A 27,147-nucleotide genomic window follows, 5' to 3' on the forward strand; every position below is an offset into this window, starting at 1 on the left:
GTAAATTTTTTATTTTACAAGAATAAGTTTTTTAATTTATATTTATCTCTTAATTGTTTTTCAGTTTTTTTTAGTTATTGTTAATATTTTTTATTTTTATTTAAATAGAGGATTATCAATTTATTTTATTAGAGATTTGAATAAACTTTTTAATTTACACTTTAAAGTTTTTATTTCTAAAAAAACCAACCTGCATTCCTTGTTTATGTTGACATGAAACGGTCCAATTACTACCTCATTTAATCTAAGTTGTTGTGCATAGGTTTGATAGCTCAGACTTCAGAGGACTATTTTTTCTATTAAATTTCTAGGTTATGCCTGGGACCTGCTTCGTGGGTTTCTAGGTTTTGAACTGCCTCTCCCTGGATGGGCTTAAAGAATACCCATTTTCCACTGGATTGGAATTATAAAGGCCCACTCCATCTTCTCACAAGTCTCAGTCAATCAAATAATACATACACACACGGCAACGGCTAATTGGAATCTCTAGTTAACCTACCCGGGCGACCCGTTCCATAACGGATCGGATCCAAAATTATATTTCGATGCAAAAACATATGTGAGCATTATCAACGTGTTTTTAAGTCGTGGGTTTTTAACCCAAAACCGTGCACATGGGCTTGCAAAGGCATGTCTACGCTAATAACTTTGTATTTTTTTTTATTTTTTATTTTTTGGTAAAAGAGGCAGACATCCCTGATTTTTTTTTTATAAAAAAATGATGACACATCAACTTTATTTAATTCTATCCACGGAAAGTCAAGTTTCCAACTTTTAGAATTAAAACAAATATATTTTTAAGCTGAAAACAACTAAAAAAACACCATTTAAACTTAAACAAAATCATTTTTAGACTTAAATTGGCAAAATAACAGTTAAAGATTGAAAAATCAGCTCAAATATAAAAATCTTCCTGGTCTCTCATCTACTTTGTCCTAGCAAAATAAAAGTTAAAGAACACCTTAATATAACTCTCTTTGTAAAAAAAACTTATTAGCATCAAAATGGATCCTTTTATTATTGAAATCTAGCTAATTGATAACCTTTTCTCTCTTCACTCGTAATTTATGACTTTCTCTCTCACCTCCCAAACTCAAATACTATAAAATGAATAAAATTAAATTTTGGACTAAAAAATAAAGCTAGAAGGACCAAAAGGCAATTTAAAGAAAAGTAGGCAAGCCATAATAAAATTTAAGAAAAATATCAAGGCATATTTTTTTTAAAAAAAGCGCTCCATGAACAGTATTTTGGGGAAAAAAATTGTATTTTTCATCGACTTTCAATTATGATCCCCTTTTTTCTAGTTTTTTTCTAAATAATAATTATCAAAAGCTTTATCACAAAATTGAGCATTAACCCAAATAATATTTTTAAACATAGCAATAACCAAATAAAAAAAAAAACTAAGCACCTACCAACCAAGGCCCAACATATCTGGGCTTCAACAAAAGTAGTTGATGTGTGTGGGCCTTCAAGCTTCACACACCTTGGTCTTAATATTTTTTTTAAAACATATATAAGTAAATAACAAGTCGTTTGTAACTTGTATCCCATTGACTAGGGGTTGCTGAAAAATTAAATTAGGGTGTTTTACATCTAAAAATTTATTTTTCAAACAGTTTTAACCTAAAAAATATCTAAAATATCTAAGTTAACCTATTTATTCCTTCTAATAACTCAAAAATCAATCAAAAAATAAAATATCAACTGAAAACTCCCCAGTGTTAAGTCTATTTTCTCATGTGATTTGAAAGTGAAAAAATACCCTGATAAAACTCTTTTTTTCTGATGAAACCTATTAACACCACGGTTATTAAACCTAAACCGGCCCAGCAGGTTGACCCGGTGGCTCAACCGGTCTGGATTTGTTAAAAGCCTGACCGGTGCAACAATCCAGCAAAACCCGGTTGACCTGAGTGAATCCGGATAAAACCCGATTTTTTTTTCAAATATGATTGTTTTTTCAATGTGGGATAATATTTTTTTAAATATTCTCTTAAACTTTATTATTTACAATATATATATTCTATATTCATATAATTTTTTTTTTCATATGAAATACTAAAACTTTAAATATATTTTTTTAATTTTTTCAGGTTAACCTGTATTTATCCAGGTTCCGACCCCTTGATCAGGCAACCCCTAGACTGGGTTTAATAATTATAGTTGATATTAAAATTGAATATTTTGACTATTTTAGCTAACAAAATTTTCTCTCTGCTATCAAAATTAAATTTAGCAAGTCTCTCTCTCACTATCCTAAAACCTGAAACTTGAAAATAAAAAAATAAATTTTTAAAAAAGCAATAGGAACTGAAATGCTATCCTTTTTATGCTGGTCCCAAACTTTCAATCTCTCCCTTCATCAACAAATCAGAAGTAATTTGCCTTTAATCGAAGAAAGAAAATCACTGAGTGAATCCACAATGAACAGTAAGATGTGAATGACTAAGCTGGTATCATGACGAGTAAAAATGGGGTCACAAGTTGGTGGACTTTTTAAAGCCAAGAGAATAATAATGGAGCAGCGGCATCAAATAGGAAGTTCAGACCCCCTAGAAAAAGGAAAAGGGGAGCAAGTCATTGGCGGGCTTATATTTGGTACACCCATCGTTCTCAATGACATCCATCCATAACCGATTAACCTTGAGTCAACATCATATTCCCTACCGTGGCAAAAGATCTCGTGACTCGTTTTCCAGCCTGGAATCCTCTGGTAAACCTTTACATGATTGAGGAGCTGCTCCTCCTGCCCCCTCCCATTGATCTGTTTGGTTTCCTGTGAACCAAGAAATATCCTCTGGGAAACCTGTCTATTCTTCATGGAACTTTAGAATGATCCAAGAGAATAAAACTCAACGTTCATGTCTATTCTTGCCCCTTCTCCAACCTTTGATTTATTAATTTCAGACCCTGAATTCACTATTTCTTGCAACTTGATCCTTCTTGATTTGATTACTTTGACGCCCAACAATTCAACAGCTCTACAATCAGAGACATGATCTATCCCAAGAGCCGGTGAATCTCCTCTCCGCAGATCTACATCATCCACATCTTCTACGATCAACTAAGGGAAGCAATTCTAAATAACGGACCTCGAAACATCTAGCGGAATTAACTAGGGGGTGTGCCATTTTACATGGTTAGAATCCGGGGGAGAAAGAATAAGGTCTTCCAATTAACCACTCTCACATATCAGTATATAATTAGGATATGGGCTAAAGGTTAGGGTTAATAATATATATATTATTATACAAGGCCTTGTGAATTCAGGATTTTCAATCAGAGGGGCCGTCCTTCTCTTTCAGTCTCTTTGCCACACGGGTGAATTCCGCTACCACTTGCACCTCGTTCAATGGTCGCTGCGTGAATACAAATGTTAGATAGGAAAGTGCAAGAGAGGGGTTGGAGAAGCAGGGGGGACGAGGGGGGAGTGGAGAGACAAACCTGTGATGGAAAATGAATTTGGGCAGCATTAAGTATCCGTTCCCTTGATGACTCGGAGTTCACACCCGGCTAATTTAAAATTGCGTAGCCTGAGTTAAAAATTTGTCTAGAACTTCTAGTGGCTGAATGAAAGAATCAAGTAGGGTGATGAGACTCACAAGTTTGAATTCTTTGCAATATCTCCGCAGTGATTCAGTTCCTAGTCTTGCTAAGTTCACCGTCTAATGCATCAACATATGTTTGTTAAAGGCAGTCTTCACAAAACTATAAACCTTCATGCATGATGTTTGACGAATAATGAATGCCCCAAATCAAACATTGCACGGAATTCAAGAAAGTGATTCAGATATCCCTTACCGGCATGGGTGTGTGAATAATAGATTGAACGTCTCTGTAACTGTTCCGATTTGTTGACTTTACAGGTGCAGATGGAACCCATGGCCTGGTTGGTCGAACCCTTGGCTTGCTAATTTTATGGAACTCACTGCCCCTGTCTGCCCAAGGGAAAACAATATCAGAGAAGATACAAGTTTCAAATAACCATCAACAAATATGAAATCAAACTAAACATGGTTTTTTATTAGATGCATACAGAAATCATGTTCACCAATGTCAGAGCCACTGCTGGTATCAAAATCGTTATCATCATCTACTTCATTCCCTGTAGGATGTTCCAGTACGCTCAATGCATTCCTTTGAAGCTTAACTTCAGATCCATTTTTCAAAACCTTGCATGTCCAAGCAAGCATTCAAGATTTACAAGTAAACTTCACAAGAACCATATTGGTGATAGATAAAGAACAAACGACAGAGCTCAATAAAGCTTTAGAAAACATAGCCATGAATCATACAATAAATCTAAGCGTGTTTATTTGTACCTTGTTAAAAAGGTATGTTTAAAGTTCAGGTCTTCCAACAAAACAAAACCAAATCATACAAATTTACTACATCAAAAGAGAAACAAGAGAGAATTTTTTAGGAGAAACAAAAATAGAAAAATCTCTAAACAAGCCTTGTGTTAGCACACATGATATGCAAACACAAAACCTGCGATTTTGAGTTTGAGCACCCTTTAATAAATTTAACAAACATGAAATTAATAAGGTTAAACTACTTGGCGGAACCAAAATACCACTAATCAAAATTCAGCAGTTATGAAGGGCGCGTTAGTTTTTGCTTTTTTACCCATGCATTTAAAACTGCTTTTCGAATGTGTTTTTCGAGGGTTTTAATGTGTTAATGTCAAAATTAAATAATTGTTTTTGAAAAAACATCATTTTGATGCATTTTCAATTGAAAAGCACCAGCACTACTCTACCAAACACACACAAAATATTGCTAGCAAGAGCTTACTTACATCAGACATGGGTTCTTTGACCTATTAAAAGATGGAGGATGAAGATCAAGTTTTGTGCTTGCGGCTGAAGAATTAATATTTAAATCTATAAACAGTCTATTTATATACGATTTGCGTGCCCTACCTCGAATAAGGAAAGGATAAAACCAAACACGAATGAGATCTACACAAAAACATTAATTTCCCATTACATGCAAATCTAAACTGCATTCAATTTAACATGTGATTGGTTCCAAACACGGTGTAAATAAACGTCTAGTGTTGTTTTTTTCCTTCTTTAACCCTTAGTCTAATAACTTTGAATCAGGAAATTTTGCACAGTCCTCTACAACATGGACAAACATAAAAAAATCCAAAACCAAAACATTTTTTTTAATTCTTCAATAGAACTAGGGAGCAATAAGCTCAAATATCCCACCCAAATGAATGCTGAACAAAGAAGAGGCGGATAGGGAAAAAAATAAAACCAGATCAAATTAACATTGAATTAGTAAACAAGACAAAGGATACTAATTTTATATGATTGATTGACTGACTAATTACCAAATAAAAAGGTGAACGTGAAAAAGGAAAAGGAATAAGAAAATATACCAGCCAATGCCAACCCCCGAGACCAACAGCCTTCTTGACTACGCCTTGCAAACCAACCAGCACAGATTTTGTTCTATTATTTCCAGTGACAACGACTTTAGTGTGCCTAGGAAGCACAGATAGCTCTTCATCACCACTCTCCTCTCTAAAAGGTGAAAGAATCCTAGAAGAACACAGCTCAGTCTCTAACATCCTCTTCACTTGCAAATAATTGTTGATCGAAACCCAGAATTTTAACCCAGTACCCCAAAACCTAAATTTTGCATAAACTAGATACAAACTGGACTGATAAAGGAAAACCCATCAAAATTTTAAAGAAAAGGTGCGATCATCTTCACATTAAAGGGTCAAAGCAAGAGTCTTTATCATCCTTGCAAACTGTAATCTTGTAAGTCCCTGAAGCAGCAAAAACATGGAAGTATGTTAGTAAGATAATTTAATATATAGACAGAGAGAGAAAAATTTGTAAGTGCAATATTTATGCGTCACGGACAAATATTGAATACAATAAATGAAGCACTGTTGAATTCAGATCAAAAGAATGCTCATCATTAAAATCTTCTTTTGAGCCAGGGTGACATCACATTCACAGTCAACCATGAAGGTATTGAAGTACTTAAAAGTTAATACATCAGTTTGAATCAAGATTTAACTAATTTAGAGGAATCAAGCTTGGAAATCATTCAAATCAATAAAAAATATTTATTTTTGTGTGATATTTATGTTTCCTCCATTTGTAACAGGCAAACCCCAATAAAAGAAGAAGACGAAGAAGAAAAACACAGTTGGCTTTGCTAGAAAAGCATACAACTCATTGCTTGAAAACTTGTCAAACAAAAATTATAAGAGAAAAATCAAAGACGGGGGAAAAATAATCATAACTAAAATTAAATAGAAGTAATTGAGAGAACAGGAGGGAGAAGACATTAGAGAAACGAAGAGAGAAGCTTCGTGGGGTTGAGCTTCGAAACCTGAAAACAAGCACTTCATTACCTGAATGAATCAAAATGAGACCTGCACAGTGCGTTTTCAGTGTTTTTTTTATGAATTTGGAGAGAGAATTTGAACATGCAGAGGTTTTTTAGAGAGAGAAATGACGATCAGTAAGAGAGAGGGGGGGGAGGAAGGAAGAGAAAGGAGGCAGGCACACTTAATGCTTACCAACTGCCATTGAAACGACCTGCCATGTGCCGTACGGTCACACTTTTGTCACCGGCTTTACAAGTTCTTACCTGCTATACCCTGTATTTTTTTTTAAATCTTAGACTAATGTGTCACTTCAGCTCCCATAACTTATCACTTTTTTTATATTCATCACCAAATTTTTTCAAGATTTCAATTTAATACCCGTTTGTTTTGTTTGTTTAAAGTGAGTTTATTTTTACGGTCTGTTTTTGAAATAATTATTATTTATTTTTTCTATGTTGATATTAAAAATAAAATAAAAAAATATTATTTTAATATATTTTTAATTAAAAAATAGCTAGTATTGCAATTCTAGTTATAATTTTCAATTTAATAATTTAACTAAAGTTTATTGGGTATTAATTTTTTAAATATAGTCCTTATTCTTTTGAATTTTTTCCTTTCATTAAAGATTTTTTTTAATTTAATTCTTCAGTTAAAATTTTTATGTTGCCTCTCAATTTATTTTTTATTTCAATATTTACTCTTATTCTTTTAATTATCATTTCTTATTTTATATTCTTTTGTGTTTTTTATTTTATTTCTTTCATTTAATTCGTTAGTGATTGAGCCTTGTAATTTTTTCATATATGATGCTTTCAGACTAATAACTTGTGTCTTGAGTTTAGAAAGTTAACGCGAGCCTTTTTTCTACTTTTTTTAATATATATTTTTTATTTTGGTATTTATTCTTTTGATTTATAATTTTTTTTCATTAGCTCTTTTATATAAATTTTATTATTTCTCAATTTAATATTTATTTATGGTATATTATTTTTTATAATTTGGTCCTGATCTTTTTTATCCTTTTGTTAAGATTATTATTATTTTCAATCTAAACCTCAAATTAAAAAAAAATTATCGTCCTCTAATTATTATTTTTTATTTTTATTTTAATTGCTATTCTTTTAATTACTATTTTTTTAATATTTGGTGATTTATTTTTTTCTCGATGTCATCTTCAGCATTTCATTTCTTGGGGATTGGGTGTTACGTTTTTCCATGCATGTTATTTCCGATCTGATGATCCAAGTTATAGTTTTAAAAGGTTAACTAGGGTTGAAATCTTTTCTTTTTTGCTTATTTTCTTTTTTAGCTTCATCGTTCAACATTATTATTTTTTTCTGAGAAAATTGACTTTGTGATTTTCGTTAATTTCTTTTATATCGTGTTATCTCGACCTCATAACCTAAAACACGAGTTTGACAGGCTAACCCGTGTTAACTTGCTCCTTAATCCCCAAAATACATGTCTGCCATGTTAGCTTATGTTGACTAGCAATATTTTTTTAAAATTATTTTTACCCTATTTTGTCCTTCCATATTTTATGGGCTGAAAATTGAACAATATCGTTTTCCACTCCTAGATAAAAATATATTTCCCTGGTTATAGTGTTTTCTTCTTGTTAAAAAAAATTATTTGCTATCGTTGCCTTTTTTTCTATTTAATTCAAATAAAATTAATTTATTCAACTAATCAAACTATAATCTAAATTATTAAATTTTTATTTAAAAAAAAAACTTATTAACAGAATCTAAATATTTTTTCTGGAAAAATTGTATTACCTTGATGCAGCGCGCCCGTCTAGCACGTGCCTAGAGTTGAACTTGGTCTTAAAGACTAGTGTTCCATGTAAGAATTTTGAGGAAAAAAAAGTAAAGTTGGCTCAAAAAAATACATCTTGATACCTATATAGTTACAAGTTGTTCTTCACATCGGAGAAAAAAGGTTGCTTTTTTTGTTGGACGAGTAGAATTTGATAAATAATCTCCAATGATATTAGGGCTTATTTGGCAGTGTAGTTGCAGATGTTTTTTAAATAATTTTTTGTGTTAAAATACATGTCAGTGATTTTTTTTATTTTTAAAAAATTATTTTTGACATCATCACATCAAAACGGTTCAAAACATACAAGTTATATTAAATTTTAACAAAAAAAAAATTTAAATTTTTTTGAGAGCGTTCCCAAACGTTACCTTATTATCTTACCTCATATAAGCTCTTTTTTTTATTTATCATTGTTGTAAAAACAGTTTGTCCAGCATAATCATTGTATTGAACAATAAATTACTTTTTTTTATCTTTGTAATAACTTATTTAACTTTTACGTGTTTACTTACAATAATATCATGTCACTTAATTGCTGAAACATTTTTTTAATTAATTGGGTTTAAAATAATTTAACAAGCTTGTTTATATATAAAAACCCTAGAGGAGGAAGTTTGGACATTCATTGAGTTATTTCACTTTAGAAGTAAAGAATGTCTTCCATAAGAGTTTGGAGGAGCTTAAAAGAAAATCGAAGAATTTGGGTTCATAGTGAAATTTAGGAAGCTAAATAATTGGAATTGAATTATGTCTGAATTTATAGGGACTAGAATATACTCAGCAAGTTTATTTGTGAATGTAACTTTACTTGGCTTGGCTTGGCTTGGCTTGGCTTGGCTTGGGGTGTGCATGATTTTGATTTTGTCGCGTTATGGAGAGAGAAAATCTGGTTTCTGTAGCGCCGTGATATCGTGGGGGCCATGCTATTTTTTGCGTTGCTGAGACGTTTGGGAAATCTGTAAAACTTACACCCCAATAGAATGTCGTCACGTGTGTGTGTCTCCTCGATCCTCTCCCCTTGCCATGCTTAGAGGACGTTAACTGCGACATGACGCGGGAAAAAGAAAAGGGATCTTTTATCCTCAAATAGAGTAATATTAGTATCACCCTAGTTCCATATCCCGATGTCGCAGGTCAATTATTTTTTATATTTTAAAAATAGTTAAAATTTAAAAGTATTAGGTTTTTTTACAAAATTATACCCAAGAATCTCAGGTTTAGTTACAACGCCTGACCCAAGACTAATATTTATAATATTAATAATAACATTAAACTTGGGTTAACCCTTAGCATAAAAGTGTCTGGACTGCAATACCAGACCCAATAGCATTTGACGTGGGTCTGCAAGATCGTGTCATAAAAGTGTGATAATTAAATAGATTAGTTTAAAAAAAAACCAACATGAAGAAAAAAACTAATGAAAAAAAGAAAAAATATATATGAATTAATTGGTTTAACCCTTCAAACCAGGTTAACCCGTTATACCTTAAATTCGCATCGTGAAAATTTGATAATTAAAAAGAAAAAAACAAATTAATGGGTTAACCCAGAATTAACTGGACTAACTCGTCAAACCAGATTAACCTGTCAAACCAAGTTAACCCGGGATCCGTGTCATGAATGTCTGGTAACTAAATAAAAAAAAATGAATATTAACAAACTGAACTGAACAAAAAAAATTAATTAAAAAGAAAAAAAATCCGAGTTAACTCGTCAAACCATGTTAACCTGTTAAACCCAGTATTTGTGTCATGAAAGTCTGATAACTAAATAAAAAAAAATTAACATTAACAAACTAAATTAAATAAAAATATTTATGAAAATAATAATAAAAAAAATTGACGGGTCAACCTGGAATTAACTGGGTTCACCCGTGAAACCAGGTTAACCCATGAAACTCGGGATATGTGTCATGAAAGTCTAATAACTAAATAGAAAGAAATTTAACATTAACAAACTAAATTAAACAAAAAAAATTAATTAAAAAACAAAAAAAAAAGCAAAAAAAAATCCCAAAAAACATAAAAACAAACAACTAAAAAAACTAAAAAAAAAGAAGCCTAAAGAATCAGTGTTTTAGTATATGTTACAATAATAAATGAAAAAAATTAATTAAAAAGAAAAACCAGAAAAAAAAATCTGGGTTAACCCGTCAAACCCGAAACCCGTGTCATGAAAGTTTGATAACTAAATAGAAAAAAATTTAACATTAACAAAAAAATTAAACAAAAAAAAATATTCATTAACAAAAAACAAAGAAAAAAAACTGCTTAAAAAAACAAAGTAAAAGGTAAAAAAAAAAAAGACTGCTCAGCATTTCACTGTGGACTGCACTCGAAAAAATAATTAATTAAAAATAAAACCAGAAAAAAAATCTGGGTTAACCCGTCAAACTCGGAACCCGTATCATGAAAGTTTGATAACTAAATATAAAAAAATTTAATATTAATAAAAAAAATTAAACCAAAAATATATTCATTAAAAAAAACAAAGAAAAAAACAGTTTTTTTTTTTAAAAAAACAGCTTAACAAAAAAGTAAAAAAACAAAAAAAAAAAGCAAGCAGCTGCACAGCGTTTTACTGTGGACTGCACTGTGCAGTTCACCGTAAAACACTGAGTAGTTTTAGTTATAGTTCAATAGTGATATTATTAGTTAATTAATCATTAACAATATGAATAAAAAAAAACATAACACCTTGTTTTGTAATTAAATCTTATGAAAAATTGAGTTCGATTCATAAATAAATTTAAATTATAAGTATAATTTATTACAATTATCATGCTTTGAATAAAATATTAAACCACTTAATTGAATTCAATTATAATATTTGAAATATTTGTGAATATGAATTGAATTAATAATTATGATTATTTTGCACTTAATTTATAAATTATTTATTTTTATTACAAAAAATATACATTTTTGTACAAGGACCTTTATATTTATTTAAAATGACACAAGATATAGATATTTTAAAGAATATATAAATACGCACCTCACATTTATTCCTTATTAAGAAATTTTGAAAAACACATATTTATTAAAAAAAAATGAATCAAACTAATTTTTTCATTGGAATGTTGAGAAACAAAAATTCTATAAACATTCCAATAAAAACTCTAACATTTTACTCATATCAAATTTAAATGAAATAAATATCAAACCACACAAATCATATTATAAACAAGTCAATAATTATCATAGTTTTGACAATGTTAATCACAAAGACACCACAATTATTAGTTCTAAATATTCAAAAGATATCACCATACAAAATAAGTTTTTGAAAATTACATAAATAAGTTTATGGCAATTTTATAGATATCATCTTTAACTTTTATATTTATTTTGAACTCTTCAATAACATATTATTAACTCACCAGTCATTCAAAACGTAGCTATTTAGAGTATCCAAGAAATATTATAATAAAATTATAATGATTTACAATTCATTCAACCGCTTCAAAATGATTTTACCCCTTTAATTTTAATTTTCTCATTACTCAAATTATCCCAATCGACTTCTAAACTTGATGATTTGTGTTCATCATAGTTTGTGCAGCACTATTCATTGCACAAATAATCTTTTCAAATTATAAAAAACGATTACTTATCATCGAATTAACATTTTATGTTTACATCTTATGAAGGATAGCAACAGAAATGAATGCTAATTGCTAAGTTTTACCTTTTAGATAAAAACTAATGCAGTAACTCGACCGTCCTTCTATAAAATAATTGACAATGTTAACCTCTAATTATTTTGAGGGATTGACCCGATTACAAATAACAAAACAATAAATATATTTGTGGAGGTCCTCGGGGTACTGTACTTTTACATGTTCGTTTAAGTAAGTGAGAAATCATAAAAAATACACATATTATTTTACCATCCAGATATCATAATTAAACACTTGCAGAGAAAAATTATTTACAAAATATATATAGTCTTCTTAGACAATTTCATTATCTTCATAGGTGTACTTTTTTTCTTATAGATTACAAAATCTTAAGGGTTATTGAGAATTTGCTACATTCTTAAAATAACCGATGTACTAGGGAGTTTGGTTGGCTCTATCAAGGCTATTTAGAAGGTACTATTTATAATACGATCACTCATTAAGTTTTTCAGAATCTTAGTCACTCCATAAACATAAAGAAATGGTGGGGGCTGGAATAAGAAAAGGAAAAAGACATTAGGAGATTTTTTTTAAAAAATAGGGTTTGTATTGTTAATGATATCTTTGAAATATTGTTTTTAATGTCAATTCTAGTGAAAATTGTTATAGCAAATCAGATGGTGTTTCATATGATTTTATTGCATAGTTTTTAGAAATTGAATTCTATTTGGAATTCAAATCTCTACCGTCATAATTAAATGTTGATTTAGGATATAAATTTTATGACATAAGATGGGTTTATTAGGGTATTTTGGTATAAAAAATGCGTGAAAATGAGTTGTTTTACCTTAAAATTAGTAACTTGACTTTTCGACCACTTGTGGCCAAAATTTAAAACATCAAACGATGTATGAACAATTATATTTTTTTTTTCAAAAAAAATGGGATTATTGTCTATCTCTTTTTTTATTAAAAAAAATAGTAACAAAAAGGCCTCGGGTTCTCAGGGCCACCCAAGCCTGCAAATCCAAACTTTTTTTTATCTTTATTTTTCAACATTCAATTGCTATTGAATTTTTTATTCTTCAATTGAGCTTTATAATTTGTTCTTTTTATTTTTTGAGTTTTATCACGTTCTCAAACAAACATCCTGATATTTTATCGATGCTCGGTTTTGCAAGCAACTGATTTTTTTGTCGTATTATTAAATAAAAATATTCTCATAAAAAATGAAGTTCTCAAACAAATAGTTTTTCTTTCTATGAGATTATGGCGATCTCAAACAAACATCTCAATTTTGGTTTGATACTCGATTTTATGAGTTTATTTTTTTATCGGACAATTAAATAAAAAATAGTTTTTAAAAAATTATTAAATTCAATGGAGTCCTTGACATGAGTCGTAAGTTTGACGAGTTAATTTGGAATTGAGTTTTTTATTTGTTTTGATTTATTTTCTATAGGGTTATCGTAATCTAAAACAAACATCCTAATATTAAACTAGTAGCCGATTTTATGAGTGAATATTTTTGTTATCATATAATTAAATAGAAATTACTTTAAAAAGATCATTAAATCTTGTTGAGTCAATGACCCATATTGCAAGTTTGATGAGTAAAGTTGTGAAACCTAAATTGATCTAATATGTCGTAATCTTATTTTTTTTTTCAAAGGATGCCATCTTAATTTTTTTTTCCAGCTAAGTCACATTTCTATTGATCCTTCAAGCTATCTTTGTATTATTTAAGTTGTTTGGTCATATTAGGATAATTTTCACCTGATTGAATTTAAAATATAAATTCAATAATAAGTTAAATAAAAAGATTTCAGAATTAACATCCAATTTGATATCACTGCTAGCTTGTACTTATTAAAAGTGACACTATTATTCTTATGGAAAACAAAAAGAAAAGAGAACTACTAGGTTTAAATTTGGCCACCCATTATTAAACTAGAACACCCTCTTTATTTATTTTTAACTATAATCTAACTCAGAGTATAATAAAAAACAAGACATTGTATCTTAGATATTACACATCAACCACTGTATTCCTTATTTCCGACAGCAGTATTTCAATGGCTAGGATGGATGATATCTTCTGCAGCAAAATCAGAACAACAGAGGCATTTTTGTCCAGAACCAAATATTATGCAACCGAAAGCCAAGCCAAGCCAAGCTTAAAGGGCTTATAATGAAGCTGCTGGGTAGTGACCGGTAACTTGAAGAGGTAGAGAGAGGAAAAAAGGCGTACACGTGTCAGAGATCGAGTTGTCGGATCTTATCCAAGCAAGTAAAAATTGGAGTCGTACTTGAAGATAAATAAATCCATAATCTGTGTGTTTGTTTTTTTAATAGAAATTGAAAAAAAAAAAAGAAATTTGAAATATGATTTCAAGTCCGCGCTTACAGCTGGAGCGCACTCTCCTTCCTCCATCCCGCTTCTTCCTTATTTTAGGATTCAAAGTGCGGGCCCCCACCCCCCACATGCTCTCCCATTTTATTTATTTACGTACCTTTTCATCCATTCCATTCCTTCTTCTTCTTCTTCTTTTTTTTTTTTTTATTATAATCTTTCATTTCAAAATAAAAAGAAAAATGTGATTTTTCTCGTGATTAAATTTAATTGTATTATCTAGTACGATGATATGGTATTATTATATTTTAATAAAAAAACAATGATAATATTTAAAGTCTAACTATATAATCATGGTATTAATTATATTTTAATTACAAAAAAATAACGACAATACAATTTAAAATTATGATTGTGTGGTCATTAAAGTTTTATATTAGATCCAAATAATATTTTCAATTTAATAATTTAAATTATTAAATAAAATTTTAAAATAAAATTTATATTATTATATGATATTGCACTCTTGTTATTGTCATGCGAGACTTTTGATTTTACAACATGTTAGTTGGGAGGAGGATTTTATCCTCTCAAATCCAAACCCCTTCTCATTTGTTCCCTTGTTCTATTCTAAAGTTTTATAAAATTAAATAGTTTATTTTAATCTATAATATTTCTTTTCAAAATAAAATAAAATAATTAACTATAAAAGTTAAACACATCCATGTAAACTCTGAGTCTCAAGTTCCAGACAATAAAATGAGAAGTGATAAAACACTTGCTATGGAAGTTAGTTATATAAAAGCGTATGATTGTAGTTGATTTTTAAAATATTTTTTACGTGAAAATACATTAAAATAATATATTTTTTTATTTAAAAGAATTATTTTTGACATTAATATAATAAAATAATTTAAAAATATCAAAAAAATATTAATTTAAAACAAAAAAAATAAAAATATTTTAATTTTTTTAAAATATTTTTAAAATACAAAATCAACCAGGATTATAATGCCTAACCTCCTACACTCCTACTCATTCAACACTCCTCCTCATACAGTAAAGTAAAGAAAATAAAAGTCTACATATCTTATCATTAGTCACATACTCTAAAAAAATAAATAGAAAAAAGAGAGAAGAAAAGTACAGGCAATGGGCTTTGGGCTAAAAACTCATGGAAGAATTAACGAAGCAAAGCATGCGCATGCTCATGCTACACCTAAGACCTTACCCAAAGGACAAATGCACGTAAAGCAGAGCAGAAATTCCGTGAGAGCATATAAAGCATTTGCTTCCTTCCCTGGGGATGTACAGTTACCCTACTGATTCTTGTCCTGCAAATTCCAAGAGTACCAATCAGTGGCTCCTCCATTGATGGGCAGGTTTCCTTACAGCTAGGCTGCATTCAATTGGATATGAGCCAGGATTGATACAAGGTTCATTTTCATAAATGAATGCTTCTTCCATGGTGGGTCATTCATTCCCCCTCCGAAATTCCGCCAGTTTATACAGCGTGAAAGGCATTTGTTTGGGTCCGCCATCTGTATTCTCCACGTCCAACAGTTTTTATCAGAATTCAATTGAGATTTCACATAAATGGTTCATATCCTACAGCAGTTTTTTTACAATATTTCAGCATGTTCCTCGCTGTAAATGCATCACTTGCGAAAAAACAAGTTACAATATGAGTACATGGAGATACAAACAACCAGGAAAGAAACAGCAGGGATGGGTGATTGTCATAACAATTTGCTTCCATGAGAAATCCAAATCAAGTTTCAAGAACCATGGGCAGAAGGGTATAGGGCATGTAACCCTCTGCAAAATTGTTGAATTTGAATCGATGAGATTGAAATGTCGATGCATAACTCATGTCGTGGTTCGTGAAGGAATATAGATTCAACCGCTAAGACCTTAGATTGTGAATTCGATGGAGTTGCACATACCAGACCTGCTGGCAAAACTCATCAAGGAACATTTTTCTGAAGAAAAAACTTCCCCCCCCCCCCCCCCCCATATTTCTCTTCAAAATCCATTGATGGGAGCAGTACCTTTTCCATGGTGATCAGTCGTCCTTCAAGCACTGAACAATTCAAATACTTGATGCAACGGTCAGCATGCTCAGTGGTTTCCACGGTAACAAAAGCAAATCCACGAGATTCTCTGGTGTGAGGATCTGTTACCAGATGACACTCCAAAACCTGAAACCATAACTTCGAATAAAATTTTATGGGCATAAAAATCTCCGATAACTAACTAAAAGTAATACACTTTTTTATAGTAAAAGAGAACTGGTGGTTGAAATGCATAAACTGGAATCTTGCTACACGGAAAGGGGAGCCGAAACGCATAAATTCTAGAAATTGAACAGGATGCAGCGAACAATGAAATATCAGATGATGAATGACATGCATTAACACCACATACTTGATATAATATTACATTCGATTACAGGAACTCATTCAGGATAGACAATAAATGATTTTGCCAGAACCATACCTTCCCTTCACTGTTAAAATACTTCTCAAGATCACTGCTTGTGATCCTAGTTGATAATCCGGTTATGTATAAGTTATTTCCAGGATTCGATGCCACACCAGAACCATTGATACTCCTGAAACAACAAAAACTAAACCATGATTCAAAATCTCACGAAAATACAGTCCCGCATGCACCCACCCAAAAAAAAAGAAGCAGACCACATTACCTGGAGCGACTTCGACGGGGCCTTGACAGATCGATGTCGAGCAATAAGATTGAAAAAGAAAATAAGTTCAAAAAAGATGTGAACTGTATTAGCTTATAAAACCCATGACTTAGGTTATTTGATTAGAAGAATCAAACTTTGAAAAACTACGAAATCTAATTTTTAATAAATTAAATGTCAAATGATAAAATTAAAAATAAATAATTATACAAAAGGATCTAAAAGAAAAAAATAACAATTAAAAAAATAAAAATCAATATTTTTTTAAGAAAAGAGGATGAATAATTTTGGATTGAATGGTTAAATTGTAAGGAAAAAATAAATTCACAAAATAATTAAAAGTAGAAACCACCAAAATAACGAGGACTAAATTAAAAAAAATAACAAATTAATTTTTTTATCAGAGAATGAAATTGAAAACAATTGGAAGTTTTTAAAAAGGGCAATAAACAAATTAAGAGATAAAAAGAATCAAGACTAAAATTTAAGAAACAAAAAATTATAATTTTAGATTTAAGGATGAAATTGAAATATAAATAAAAAACTTACAAAAGGGTCAAGGACAAAAATTACAAATCAAAAGAACGAGGATTGATACTCAAATACTCACAACTAAAGGGACTACCTTGAAATTTAGTTCGAATTTCAAGGGAGAAGGAAGAAAAGAAAAAAAGTAGTGCTGGTGATAATCCACCAAGAAACAACTAACATGTTCCATCTCTTGAGGAAGAGGACGCTACAGGGATTCAATGACACAACAAAAAAAAAGTTTTTCACCACCGAAATTAGTCGCACATGCCACCCAAAAGAATTGGAGCAGATGACGCGTGGAATTCTCAACAAATAAAATATTTAAGTATGAAATTTAAAAATAATCCAACAACACAAAAGGATCCTAAAGAAGAAAGATTTATTAGAAGCCAAAAAAAGATGCGAGCTCACCTGGTTTAATTCACTAAACCTACAAACTAGGTCATGAGATCAGGATAACCTGATAAAAAAAATTTAAAAAAACCATGAAGCTTATTTTGTAAAAAAATCAATGTTGACTCGTGTTAAATTATAAAACTTGTGACTCGGGTCATTTGATCAGAAGCACTAAATCTGAAAAAACCACGAAGTTTAATTTTTAATAAATCAAATATAAAATTAAAAAATTAAAAAAATAATTATACAAAAAGATCTAAAAAAAAAATAGTAATTAAAAGAATGAAGATTAAATTAAAAAAATATGAGGTTGAATACTTTTTGATTGAATGGTTAAATTTTAAGGAAAAATTAATTTGACAAAATAATTAAAAGAAAAAAACCACCAAAAAAATGAGAACTAAATAAATAAAAATAATATTTTTTTATCGAATAATAAAATTAAAAATAATTGAGAGTTTACAAAAAGAGCCAGAAACAATAAGAAATAAAAAAAAATCAAGACCAAAATTGAAGGAAAAAAAATAAATGTAGATTTAACATAAAATTAATAATAATAATAAAAAAAAACAAAAATTATATATATAAAAAAAACATACACTCAAATGCTCGCAACTAAAGGTACTGTCCATAAATTTTAAATAGTCAGCGCGTGTTTCAAGGAAGAAAAGAGAAAAAACAAAAAAAAAAACAAAACATTGACAGAGATAATCCACCGAGAAACAATCAACACGTGCCATCTTTTGTTCTCAAAAGAACGCCACGGGGAATCCAATGAGACAGCAGAAAGAAAATTTTCACCACAACATAATACACGTGCATATGGGGTTTTCGTGCACCGAGTAAATGAGAAAATTACTAGCATCCCTTGAATCAAATCAATTTTCCAACCATTCAATGATTGTATGTATTCTCCATGGATTGCGAAGCACAAAATCCTAGGTGGAATTAAAACATATACGCCAGCACTGAGCACAAGTATCCCAACCCTGCAACTCTGAACGGAGGAAAACCCCTCAAAAAACATCTATCAGCTGTTGCAATTACATCAAGTTTACCCGGAGCCGATTAAAAAAAATTAAGCGCTTTGAGTCCGTCCCTTGCTACATCACAGATTCAATTCAACAAAAATCTGGAGTGCCAAACAATTCAAGGTTGAGTGAACCCAAAAAGAATTAATCTAAGGCGGCCAGAGTGATCAATCAAAACCTCACTAAATCAATACAGATTTTACATATATAAACCGAAAAATGTAATTATAAAAGAGAAAAAAGTTGTAAAGATGCAGAACACTTGAAAAAAATTAACTCTTGAGGAGAGTCTCAATGGCTTCAAAGAAAAGCGGTGCCATCTCGGGGTTTGGAGTCTTGATGGCACACTTGACCCCAGGGGTTCCAACAACTGTCGTGAGTTCGATTAAGAAGGCAACTCCTCTAGGGATTTTAGTAGAGAAGTAGAACACATCCTGGTTTGAATGCTTTCGCTTTGCTATAAAGAACATGTTTGATGCTGCAAGCCGGTCCAATGTAGATTCTACACCATTCACAGTAACGTCCGGCAAATCCTTTGAGACCTCATTTGAATCAGGAAGGGACCTCCATGACTGCAATGTGTAAGAACATAATATTAGGTTCCAATGGCAATGGTGAAAGTGGCTAATCAAATCATATCTGCTCGCAAAATCTCTTGATTTCTATCCTCAAATGTTCCAGCTATAGAAAAATTACTAATTTGCTCATCAACCCCATTGACCCCACATCCCCCAAGAGATTTATGAGAAATTTAGAATCAGACTTCGAAGAATATCCAACCTATCCCCCAAGTCCTAGGATAGCATTTCCCCTACCACAAATTTATTTCCAGTCTCTTCTTTCCTGAAATTAGCCTGATACTTACTATTAGAGTAGATTTTGGAAATGACAATTAGCCTGATACTTTACTATTATTTGTTATACTAGCAGGCTGGCTCTAAGAGGACGAGTTGCTTAATGCTTCAAAGATCCAGAGAAATAAGGGGTCTGCAATTTGATACTATCACGCACTCTTCTATAAACTTTTTAGCATACAAAGGTCAGTCCAAGAAAAGAAGACCAAGCTTTTCTCTCTTTTACCTCAAGAAAGCTTCCACGTTCCATCCTTCCATCCTCGGTGAAGAATACATGCAATGAGATTTTGTCATTGAAATACCATACAGGCTGTTGATTATTTTTCACAGCAACTTGCAAGAGTGAGCTTGGAGGACCAGCAGACATATTCTGAAACAAAACCATAGGTAGCAGAACTGCCGCTGATGTCCCAGGTTGCAATTGCGGAACCTAATAAATAATTGTTTGTCAATTACATGCTCAACGAGGAAATTTCCATCTTGAATAAACAAAGATCAGCACTACCTGCAGAGGTCCAGCAGCTGCAAGACCGAACGAATTCTTGTTAAACTGGATCATGAATCCATCCAGGGGAATCTGTGAGTTGTTCTCAAACAATAAACTGTAAAATATCTGACCATCCCGCCCTATAAGCTGTGCACTGATTTGTAAACCCTGACCAGTGGATGCTGGTACTAGAACAGGCAAAGGAGGGCTGCAATATTGGTCACGAGATCCAGTAAGTGACATTAATAGCCCAACAGTTGGGGTGTCGGGAATCATGTGAAATTCACTATTAGATGAATGTGCTTCAAGTTCTCAACAAGCTACGCAAATTATCCCAATGATTATGTACCAGCCTCAACAAATCATACAAAGGTCAATTAGACAGTTTGTGCAGTCAAGAAGCTTACCCAGGAGGAGTGGAGGGCTGGTCAACAGGCACAATGGAACTATTATTCATGCCCAACAGATCACCCATCAAATCTGGCACAGGAGCAGCAGGTGGACTTGAAGACGGCGCAGGAGCTGGTTGTGTTGCTCCGGCATATGCAACATTACTTGAACTAGTAGGCGGTGATGTTGCACCATCAGCAGGATGAGCAGATGATTCAGGATACCCTGCTTCACTCCCTTCAGCATATTCATCATCTTCAGTTTTCTGAGCTGTAGTCTTCACACGGGTTACAAATGTTTCTGGGGGTTTGTGATACACAGACGACAATGTCGCAATGTTGGCAAGAAGCTCATCAAGAAGAGATGGATCGAGTAGGTTTGAATCGTCACTGATGACAGGTTTCTCAGCTAACACAACATCTTTAGCAGCCTGAAACATCAAAGTATACCCATCACGCATGACATAAAACTTACAAGCAGTACATAAAAAATAGACATGCAATCACACATTTAATCTAACAAAAACAGAGGATATGTTTCTCCATAGCAAAATCACACCTCAGGATCAGTTGATAGCAGACGCCAATATATGTATGCACGATCCCTTAGATCAGGATTGTCAGTTTCCACAGTGGCATTATTCAAAACAACCTGTAAGAGAGTTCTGCAGTGAGAATTAACTTAAAGACACTCCAGAAGTCTGCATGTTGCTGAATTGATATTAGTTATGAACAATCAAAGGATCAATCATGTTCTAGTCATCTCAAAGTTGCCAAACAGATGACTGCAAATTCTAGAGAACAATGTGAAGTCAAATGAACAAGGGACAAAGATCCATTATATATCAGATTTGAAGTGCATGTGAGTAGACGCAATCAAAACCTGAATCATCTGTTGAGGGCCTTCAGTTGGCTTCTTAAGGAAGAGTTTGACAGTTGCAGTCAGCAATTGCAACTGGACTTGTGCAGGCTCTTCAGGGAAACTCTCCAAGAAGCTCTCTAGGAGCTCATCAGCATTGTCAATTCTTTCAGCATATTCACCAATAATCCAGATCATTGAAGCCTTAAAGGAGATGGCAAAAAAGGGTAGCCGGCACAGAAAGTATGAGTTCAGATCATAAACATGAAAGGAAAAACTGAAGAAGAAACACAAATACCTTGGCTTCTGGTTCGTCTAGAGTGTCTAGGCTCTCACAGAGTGTCGCAATGATTGACTCATAACTGCGAAGGAACTTCAAATTCAGTATGGATGAAAGAAAAACAGTAATTTCACCTTTGTACATCAAGGGCACCAAAGCTGTAGCTTACGTGTTGGGGTATCTCCTAAAGATGTCTTTAATAACTATGATAGCCTCTTGAACCACATAGTTTACTTTAATCTTGATTAACTCTAGGAGAACACTGATACATCGCTCGGCAGCTCTCTCTAACTTGATCGCACAACGGCCAATGGCACGAACAGCCTTTCTAACAAAATCTACATCAACTTCTGTGGCATACTCTTTGAACTCCAGTAGAACCTGGAAAATTGCTCACCACAAGGACAACACAACCTAAATAATCTCTCATAGACTAATAATGGAAAAGAAAGGCCAATGTGCCTAGTCTTCCTCACCCCACATGTATATATTACCTGATCTATATTACGGTCTGAAGCAAGCTTTATCATGATTTCTAGCTTCTCCATCTTCACATAAATTGGGTCATTGTACTTGCAAAAAAACACCTGTACATAAAAGAAAAGGTGTTGGATAAGCATCTCTGACTCAATCTCAAATTAACAAATGTGAAGTGTGGCTAGGAATTTCTGTTTACCTTAATCTCATGGGCAAGGATCGTAGGCCGTCTTTGTACAATTAGGTTGATGTTACGCAAAGCAACATACTGAATCTCCGGCTCTGCAGAGAGTAACGTAACAAGAGGAGGAGCCATCTTCTTGCAAAGATTTCGAACCACATCAGTGCTAGTTATAAGTTCCATTTGTTGAAGGATCATCTATTAGAAGAAAAGAAATACAGAAATGTGAAAAATGATGGAATTTTCACTAGAATATAACTGCCAAAGGCATCCATAATAAGAAAATAATGAAGCATACACCAAAGATGGTAGCATGTCACCTTAACAGCTGAAAGTACAACTGCACAATTAGCATGTTGTAGCCTTGGAGTAACTCGTTCCACTATATTTTCAGCTTCACGAGCATCAGGTGCCTTGTATCTGGATAGCGCATCCAAAATAAAAACTTGGCCCCACCTAAAAAAGTATACATGGTATCAGATAAAGTTGTCCAGGCAAAGAACTTCCAAGAGAATACACAACAGTCAGAGAAGTAATAAAATCACAATAATCCTAGGTATGGAGGCATTCAATTTCCAGTGAAATCCTATCATGCACTTCACTTCATATGTAGCTCTTAGCATTGCCCAAATAGCATAGACATTTAACAAATTACATAAAACTTGCAACACAAGGAGCAGGGATGCCAGAATCCAGTGGTCATAAAAGTACAGGGTTATTTTGGTTGTTGATAATGCCACTCCACATTTTTAAAATAGCACTCCACTCAACAAAGTCACTGGCACTATTGGGTGAGGCGTCATTATCAAATGTGGAGTAGCAATAGCAATGGTCAATTATTCTAGAAAAAGTATGCGACAAGAGGAGTTTCGTTGTCACACTTTCAGGCAACTTTATGCTGGTACCATATGCAGACCATATTTGAAAATCCAGCTTGGACTTCCTTGATTTTCAATCATATACCAGATCACAGCTATCGCAAGATGTTCAACGCACTAAAAAGAGAAAACAGTACATTTTGATCAATTACATCAAATCTCACCGGATAAAACACCATGGGAAGTATCCATTCAAAGCAAATCAAAGTCCTATGGCTAAAAGTTATGTGTTAAAATGCACAGGTGTAGGTACACATGAACGGCTCAGAATGTATATGCCATGCACATTGTTTAAGATTGTAGGATAGAAAAAAAAAATACAGTTAGCAAAATATTGTTGGCTTACTCTGTGCACTCATTAAGAGCAGTAAGCAGCTTTGAGAGCGTGTGACTAGTAATCTCAAAGACGGGTCTGACACTATTGTCTTGAATTTCTGTAAGAGCTGCCACAGCATTGGCTACAACCATGGGATTGTTGTCAGAAATCAAATCCTTGACAGATTCCAAAAACCCCCTATCCTCAACAAGCTCGGCATTTATGTCATAAAGTTTGGCTACACAAATGGCTGCTGTCTTGCGAACATAAGGATCATCATCCTATAATTACAAAAACTACTGGATTAAACAGGTACAAAGATGACAGTGAGCTAGAAACAAAAATTTTTTTTTGCTTGTTTCTTAAGAATAATAATGGCTGCATGCAATCTAGTAAATTAAACCAGCATTCCAATTTGCAGCATGCATGGAAATTATATGAATCCTTGAAACCAACCTTAAGGCACCTCTGAAGCGGATCACATAGATACTCTGTGATTTTGTCAACACGAATGCACCCCATTGTCCGCACAGCCAAAGCTCGAATCAAGGGATTTGGATCTTGTGAATCCTGGATAAATGACCATGAACACAAGTTTCTTAGAGATACAAAGAAGCAATGTAATAATGTTAAACACATAGGAGACAAAAAGTTTAATTTCTAGTTCTTACCTTCACAAATGTATTTACTGCAAGTATTGCCAAATCAGGCTGGCTTTTAGCATAATTTATAAGATATAAATAAACCAGCTTCTTGAGCTCCAAATTTTCTGTCTGCATACAGTTCACTACATCTGTGAACAGTGACGATACATCCTTCCCAACTGTCATTGCAGCAATCACCTTCTTAACAGCATCTTTTCTCTTATCCTGCATGATAAGATACAAAAGATGAGAAGCTTCACACTGATTCTAGTGAAAAGAAAATTCAATATAGTTTATTACATTTAGAGGATATAATAAACCCAATATCCGATAAACCAATGGAACATCACAATACTCCCATATTGCAACTGGTTTCTGATCCATTAACTACATAAACGAGCACTAGCAAAAAAATAAATCTCAGTGCTAATATTGCACGGGATATTGTTAGGATAGTTTCCATTATTATAAGAAAACCCTGTCAAAAGTGTTCAGAATCTGCCTAGCTAAAAATCTTAACATCATATTGAGATATTCAAAATCATCCACTATACTATAAAAACCAAGGTCGATAAATCACTTTATCAGTCACAAAATCTTCACATTGTATAATATAACCTTTTGAAAAGCATTCTAGCTGGAACACAGTTCTTCCAAACCCGCTGGAATTCCTAAAACCCATAATGTCAAACATCAAAACTATACAATAGATTTCATCCATCAGATCATATCCAAAACGGAGAAGTTGCATCACATGATCGATCCCTAAGAGCTCCATGTCAATTCTCCCTGATACGAATAAATAAAAAAAAGCATACCAGAGGAAATACAACCTCGATTTGAGTCCCGTGAACTAATTCCCTTCGATTTCTCAGCAAAAAGAACAAAAAATATATATAAGACGATCCTCCAATGAAATTGTAGTTGCGACAGAAAATTCAACGAAATCAAACAGTCCAAACGATAAATCTAAGTCAAATATAAACAGATCTAATAAGGCAGATCGAAATGGAAACCCTAATTGCCTCATATCAGAGATCGAGATCATGAAAAAGCATTTGTTTACATAAAGTTATAGAAATGTAGAAAGACGGAAAGGAGAAGGACGGCGGACGAACCTTGTACTGAGAATTGAGCTCTTCTTTGAGCTCAGGGATTTCACCCTTCTTGGTCGTCGAGAAATACTTTGAATCGTGACCGCTCATACCTGCTTGCCTCTGCAAACTTTAGGAGTTGTTGTTGCTGTTGGTGGTCTTTTCGAGAGAGAGAGTGGCATAAACCGGGGAGAGATGAGATGAATCAAAATCAAGGACTCCGTCTCCGCTTAAGAAATTTCTTCAGTTAATGGTGTTTTATGGTCCCCACATCCTCGATTCTATTTCACTTTAATCCTTCTATGTTCTTTCATCTTAAAATCACCCCTGTACTGGTTCTTTCATGATGCCTTGCGGATAAATTAGAATTATATATCCTAACCAATTTGTATGTTAGCCAAACTAATCTCCATTTTGTTCCTCGAAAAACCATCTTTTCCATGTTTAAGAAAAACTTGTCAAGTTAAAGAAAAACTAGAGTTTAGAAGGAGGAAAGTTATGTTGTGATTAAAGAGTGGAAGACTAAATTGATATGTTTTTATTACATATAAACATTTATATATTAATGAAAATAATATGAAATTATCATATTACTATAGAATAATAGATCACAAATATATGTTTGTAATAATATGAAGTTATAATATTATTACAAATATATAATAGATTACAAATTATGATATTATTATATATAAACATAAAAATATTTTTTGTTTCAAGAAATTGTCACACACAATTGCCGGCAAAAAGTTATTTTCTTATGAATTTTTTTCAAAGGTTTCTCGTGCAAAAACAAACTCTCTCTCTTTTTTTTTTATGTATATCTCTTTTTATATACAAAACATGTATTTCTTTTATTCATATCGTGTTATAATGATTTGAAAGGAAAGTTTTAATAAAAAAGTTATGACTTGATAATTTTTATGTGATTATATGTGAAAATAATTAATTAATTAATTTTAAAAAAATTATAAAAACTTTGCAATAAAAATATTAGATATTTTATTCTCACTGAATATTTATCAGATTTTTTTTAAAAAAATTATACATGTTAGGTTCATATATAATTATTCATAAACATCTAATATCATTTGAAAAAAAAAATGGTATCATCATATGCTATTTAAAATATAATTATAATTAATTTCTTTGAAGATGATTTTATATTAGTATATTAAAAAAAAACAATGGAAAGGTTGCCAGAGTCAAGCCTGAACTTGTCCACCTGTTTTTGATTTTTAATTAAATGGATAACACGTCATCTACTATAATAAATTCCAATCACCTTCGATAACTAATATTTTATGCTTGGACACGATTATTTTAAAAGTGACTATAATAGTTATGTGTATTTTAGGAAGCTCTTGAATGATTCATTTGTGTGCTTGTTATTGTATGTTGATGATATATTAATTATCTTCAAGAACATGTTTGAGATTAATAGTTTAAATAATTAGTTGAATGGTGAGTTTGAGATGAAGGATTTGGATGTAACCAATAAAATTTTATGTATGGTGTTTTTTAGGAATCAAAGTGGTGACAACATAGAGAAAATATCTTGAGAATGTACTTAAACGTTTCAGTTTGCAATATTGAAAGCTAGTGAGTAATCTATGTGAAACGTATTTCAGGTTATTTTTAGGATTTTCACCCGAAATTTAGAAAGAAAAGATGCATATGTCAAGTGTTCTATATGCTAGTGCAATTTAAAGCATTGTGTATGCTATTGTCTACACTTGTTCAAACATTTCACTTGAGAAACCCTAGTAAAGTTTATTGACAAGTTGTGAAATGAATACCCTATTATTTTAAAGATATATAGAAGTTGGTTTGGTATATGATAAGGGCTGTAGAACT

At 32.0% G+C, this 27,147-nt stretch overlaps 3 protein-coding genes across 4 annotated transcripts; all 3 read right to left on the reverse strand.

Moving 5' to 3' along the window:
* Nucleotides 1-2,437: 2,437 nt before the first annotated feature.
* Nucleotides 2,438-6,551, reverse strand: LOC133680891 (uncharacterized). 2 transcript variants are annotated; one of them, XM_062103917.1, is made up of 7 exons: nucleotides 6,392-6,551; nucleotides 5,399-5,794; nucleotides 4,043-4,178; nucleotides 3,808-3,944; nucleotides 3,609-3,671; nucleotides 3,451-3,519; nucleotides 2,438-3,365 (listed from the first exon to the last, which is right to left on the reverse strand). In XM_062103917.1, exons 2-7 carry the CDS (start codon nucleotides 5,588-5,590, stop codon nucleotides 3,282-3,284), a joined length of 681 nt encoding a protein of 226 aa, XP_061959901.1. In that variant the 5' UTR covers nucleotides 5,591-5,794; nucleotides 6,392-6,551; the 3' UTR covers nucleotides 2,438-3,281. The 2 variants fall into 2 exon arrangements, with proteins under 2 accessions (XP_061959901.1, XP_061959902.1); XM_062103918.1 differs by having other exon boundaries at nucleotides 6,370-6,532.
* Nucleotides 6,552-15,729: 9,178 nt separating this feature from the next.
* LOC133682088 (serine/arginine-rich splicing factor SR45a-like) lies at nucleotides 15,730-17,591 on the reverse strand. Its single transcript, XM_062105348.1, has 4 exons — nucleotides 17,583-17,591; nucleotides 16,874-16,956; nucleotides 16,666-16,780; nucleotides 15,730-16,367 (listed from the first exon to the last, which is right to left on the reverse strand). Exons 1-4 carry the CDS (start codon nucleotides 17,589-17,591, stop codon nucleotides 16,134-16,136), a joined length of 441 nt encoding a protein of 146 aa, XP_061961332.1. The 3' UTR covers nucleotides 15,730-16,133.
* Nucleotides 17,592-18,868: 1,277 nt separating this feature from the next.
* On the reverse strand, nucleotides 18,869-25,507 carry LOC133677908 (beta-adaptin-like protein C). Its single transcript, XM_062100046.1, has 15 exons — nucleotides 25,315-25,507; nucleotides 24,224-24,421; nucleotides 24,009-24,122; nucleotides 23,583-23,833; nucleotides 22,679-22,814; nucleotides 22,377-22,556; nucleotides 22,195-22,287; nucleotides 21,870-22,081; nucleotides 21,719-21,782; nucleotides 21,445-21,624; nucleotides 21,121-21,213; nucleotides 20,580-20,992; nucleotides 20,191-20,380; nucleotides 19,912-20,115; nucleotides 18,869-19,403 (listed from the first exon to the last, which is right to left on the reverse strand). Exons 1-15 carry the CDS (start codon nucleotides 25,399-25,401, stop codon nucleotides 19,104-19,106), a joined length of 2,715 nt encoding a protein of 904 aa, XP_061956030.1. The 5' UTR covers nucleotides 25,402-25,507; the 3' UTR covers nucleotides 18,869-19,103.
* Between the last annotated feature and the right edge of the window lie 1,640 nt (nucleotides 25,508-27,147).

The sequence above is a fragment of the Populus nigra genome, chromosome 1, assembly GCF_951802175.1.
Source record: "Populus nigra chromosome 1, ddPopNigr1.1, whole genome shotgun sequence".
NCBI classification, from domain to species: Eukaryota; Viridiplantae; Streptophyta; class Magnoliopsida; order Malpighiales; family Salicaceae; genus Populus; species Populus nigra.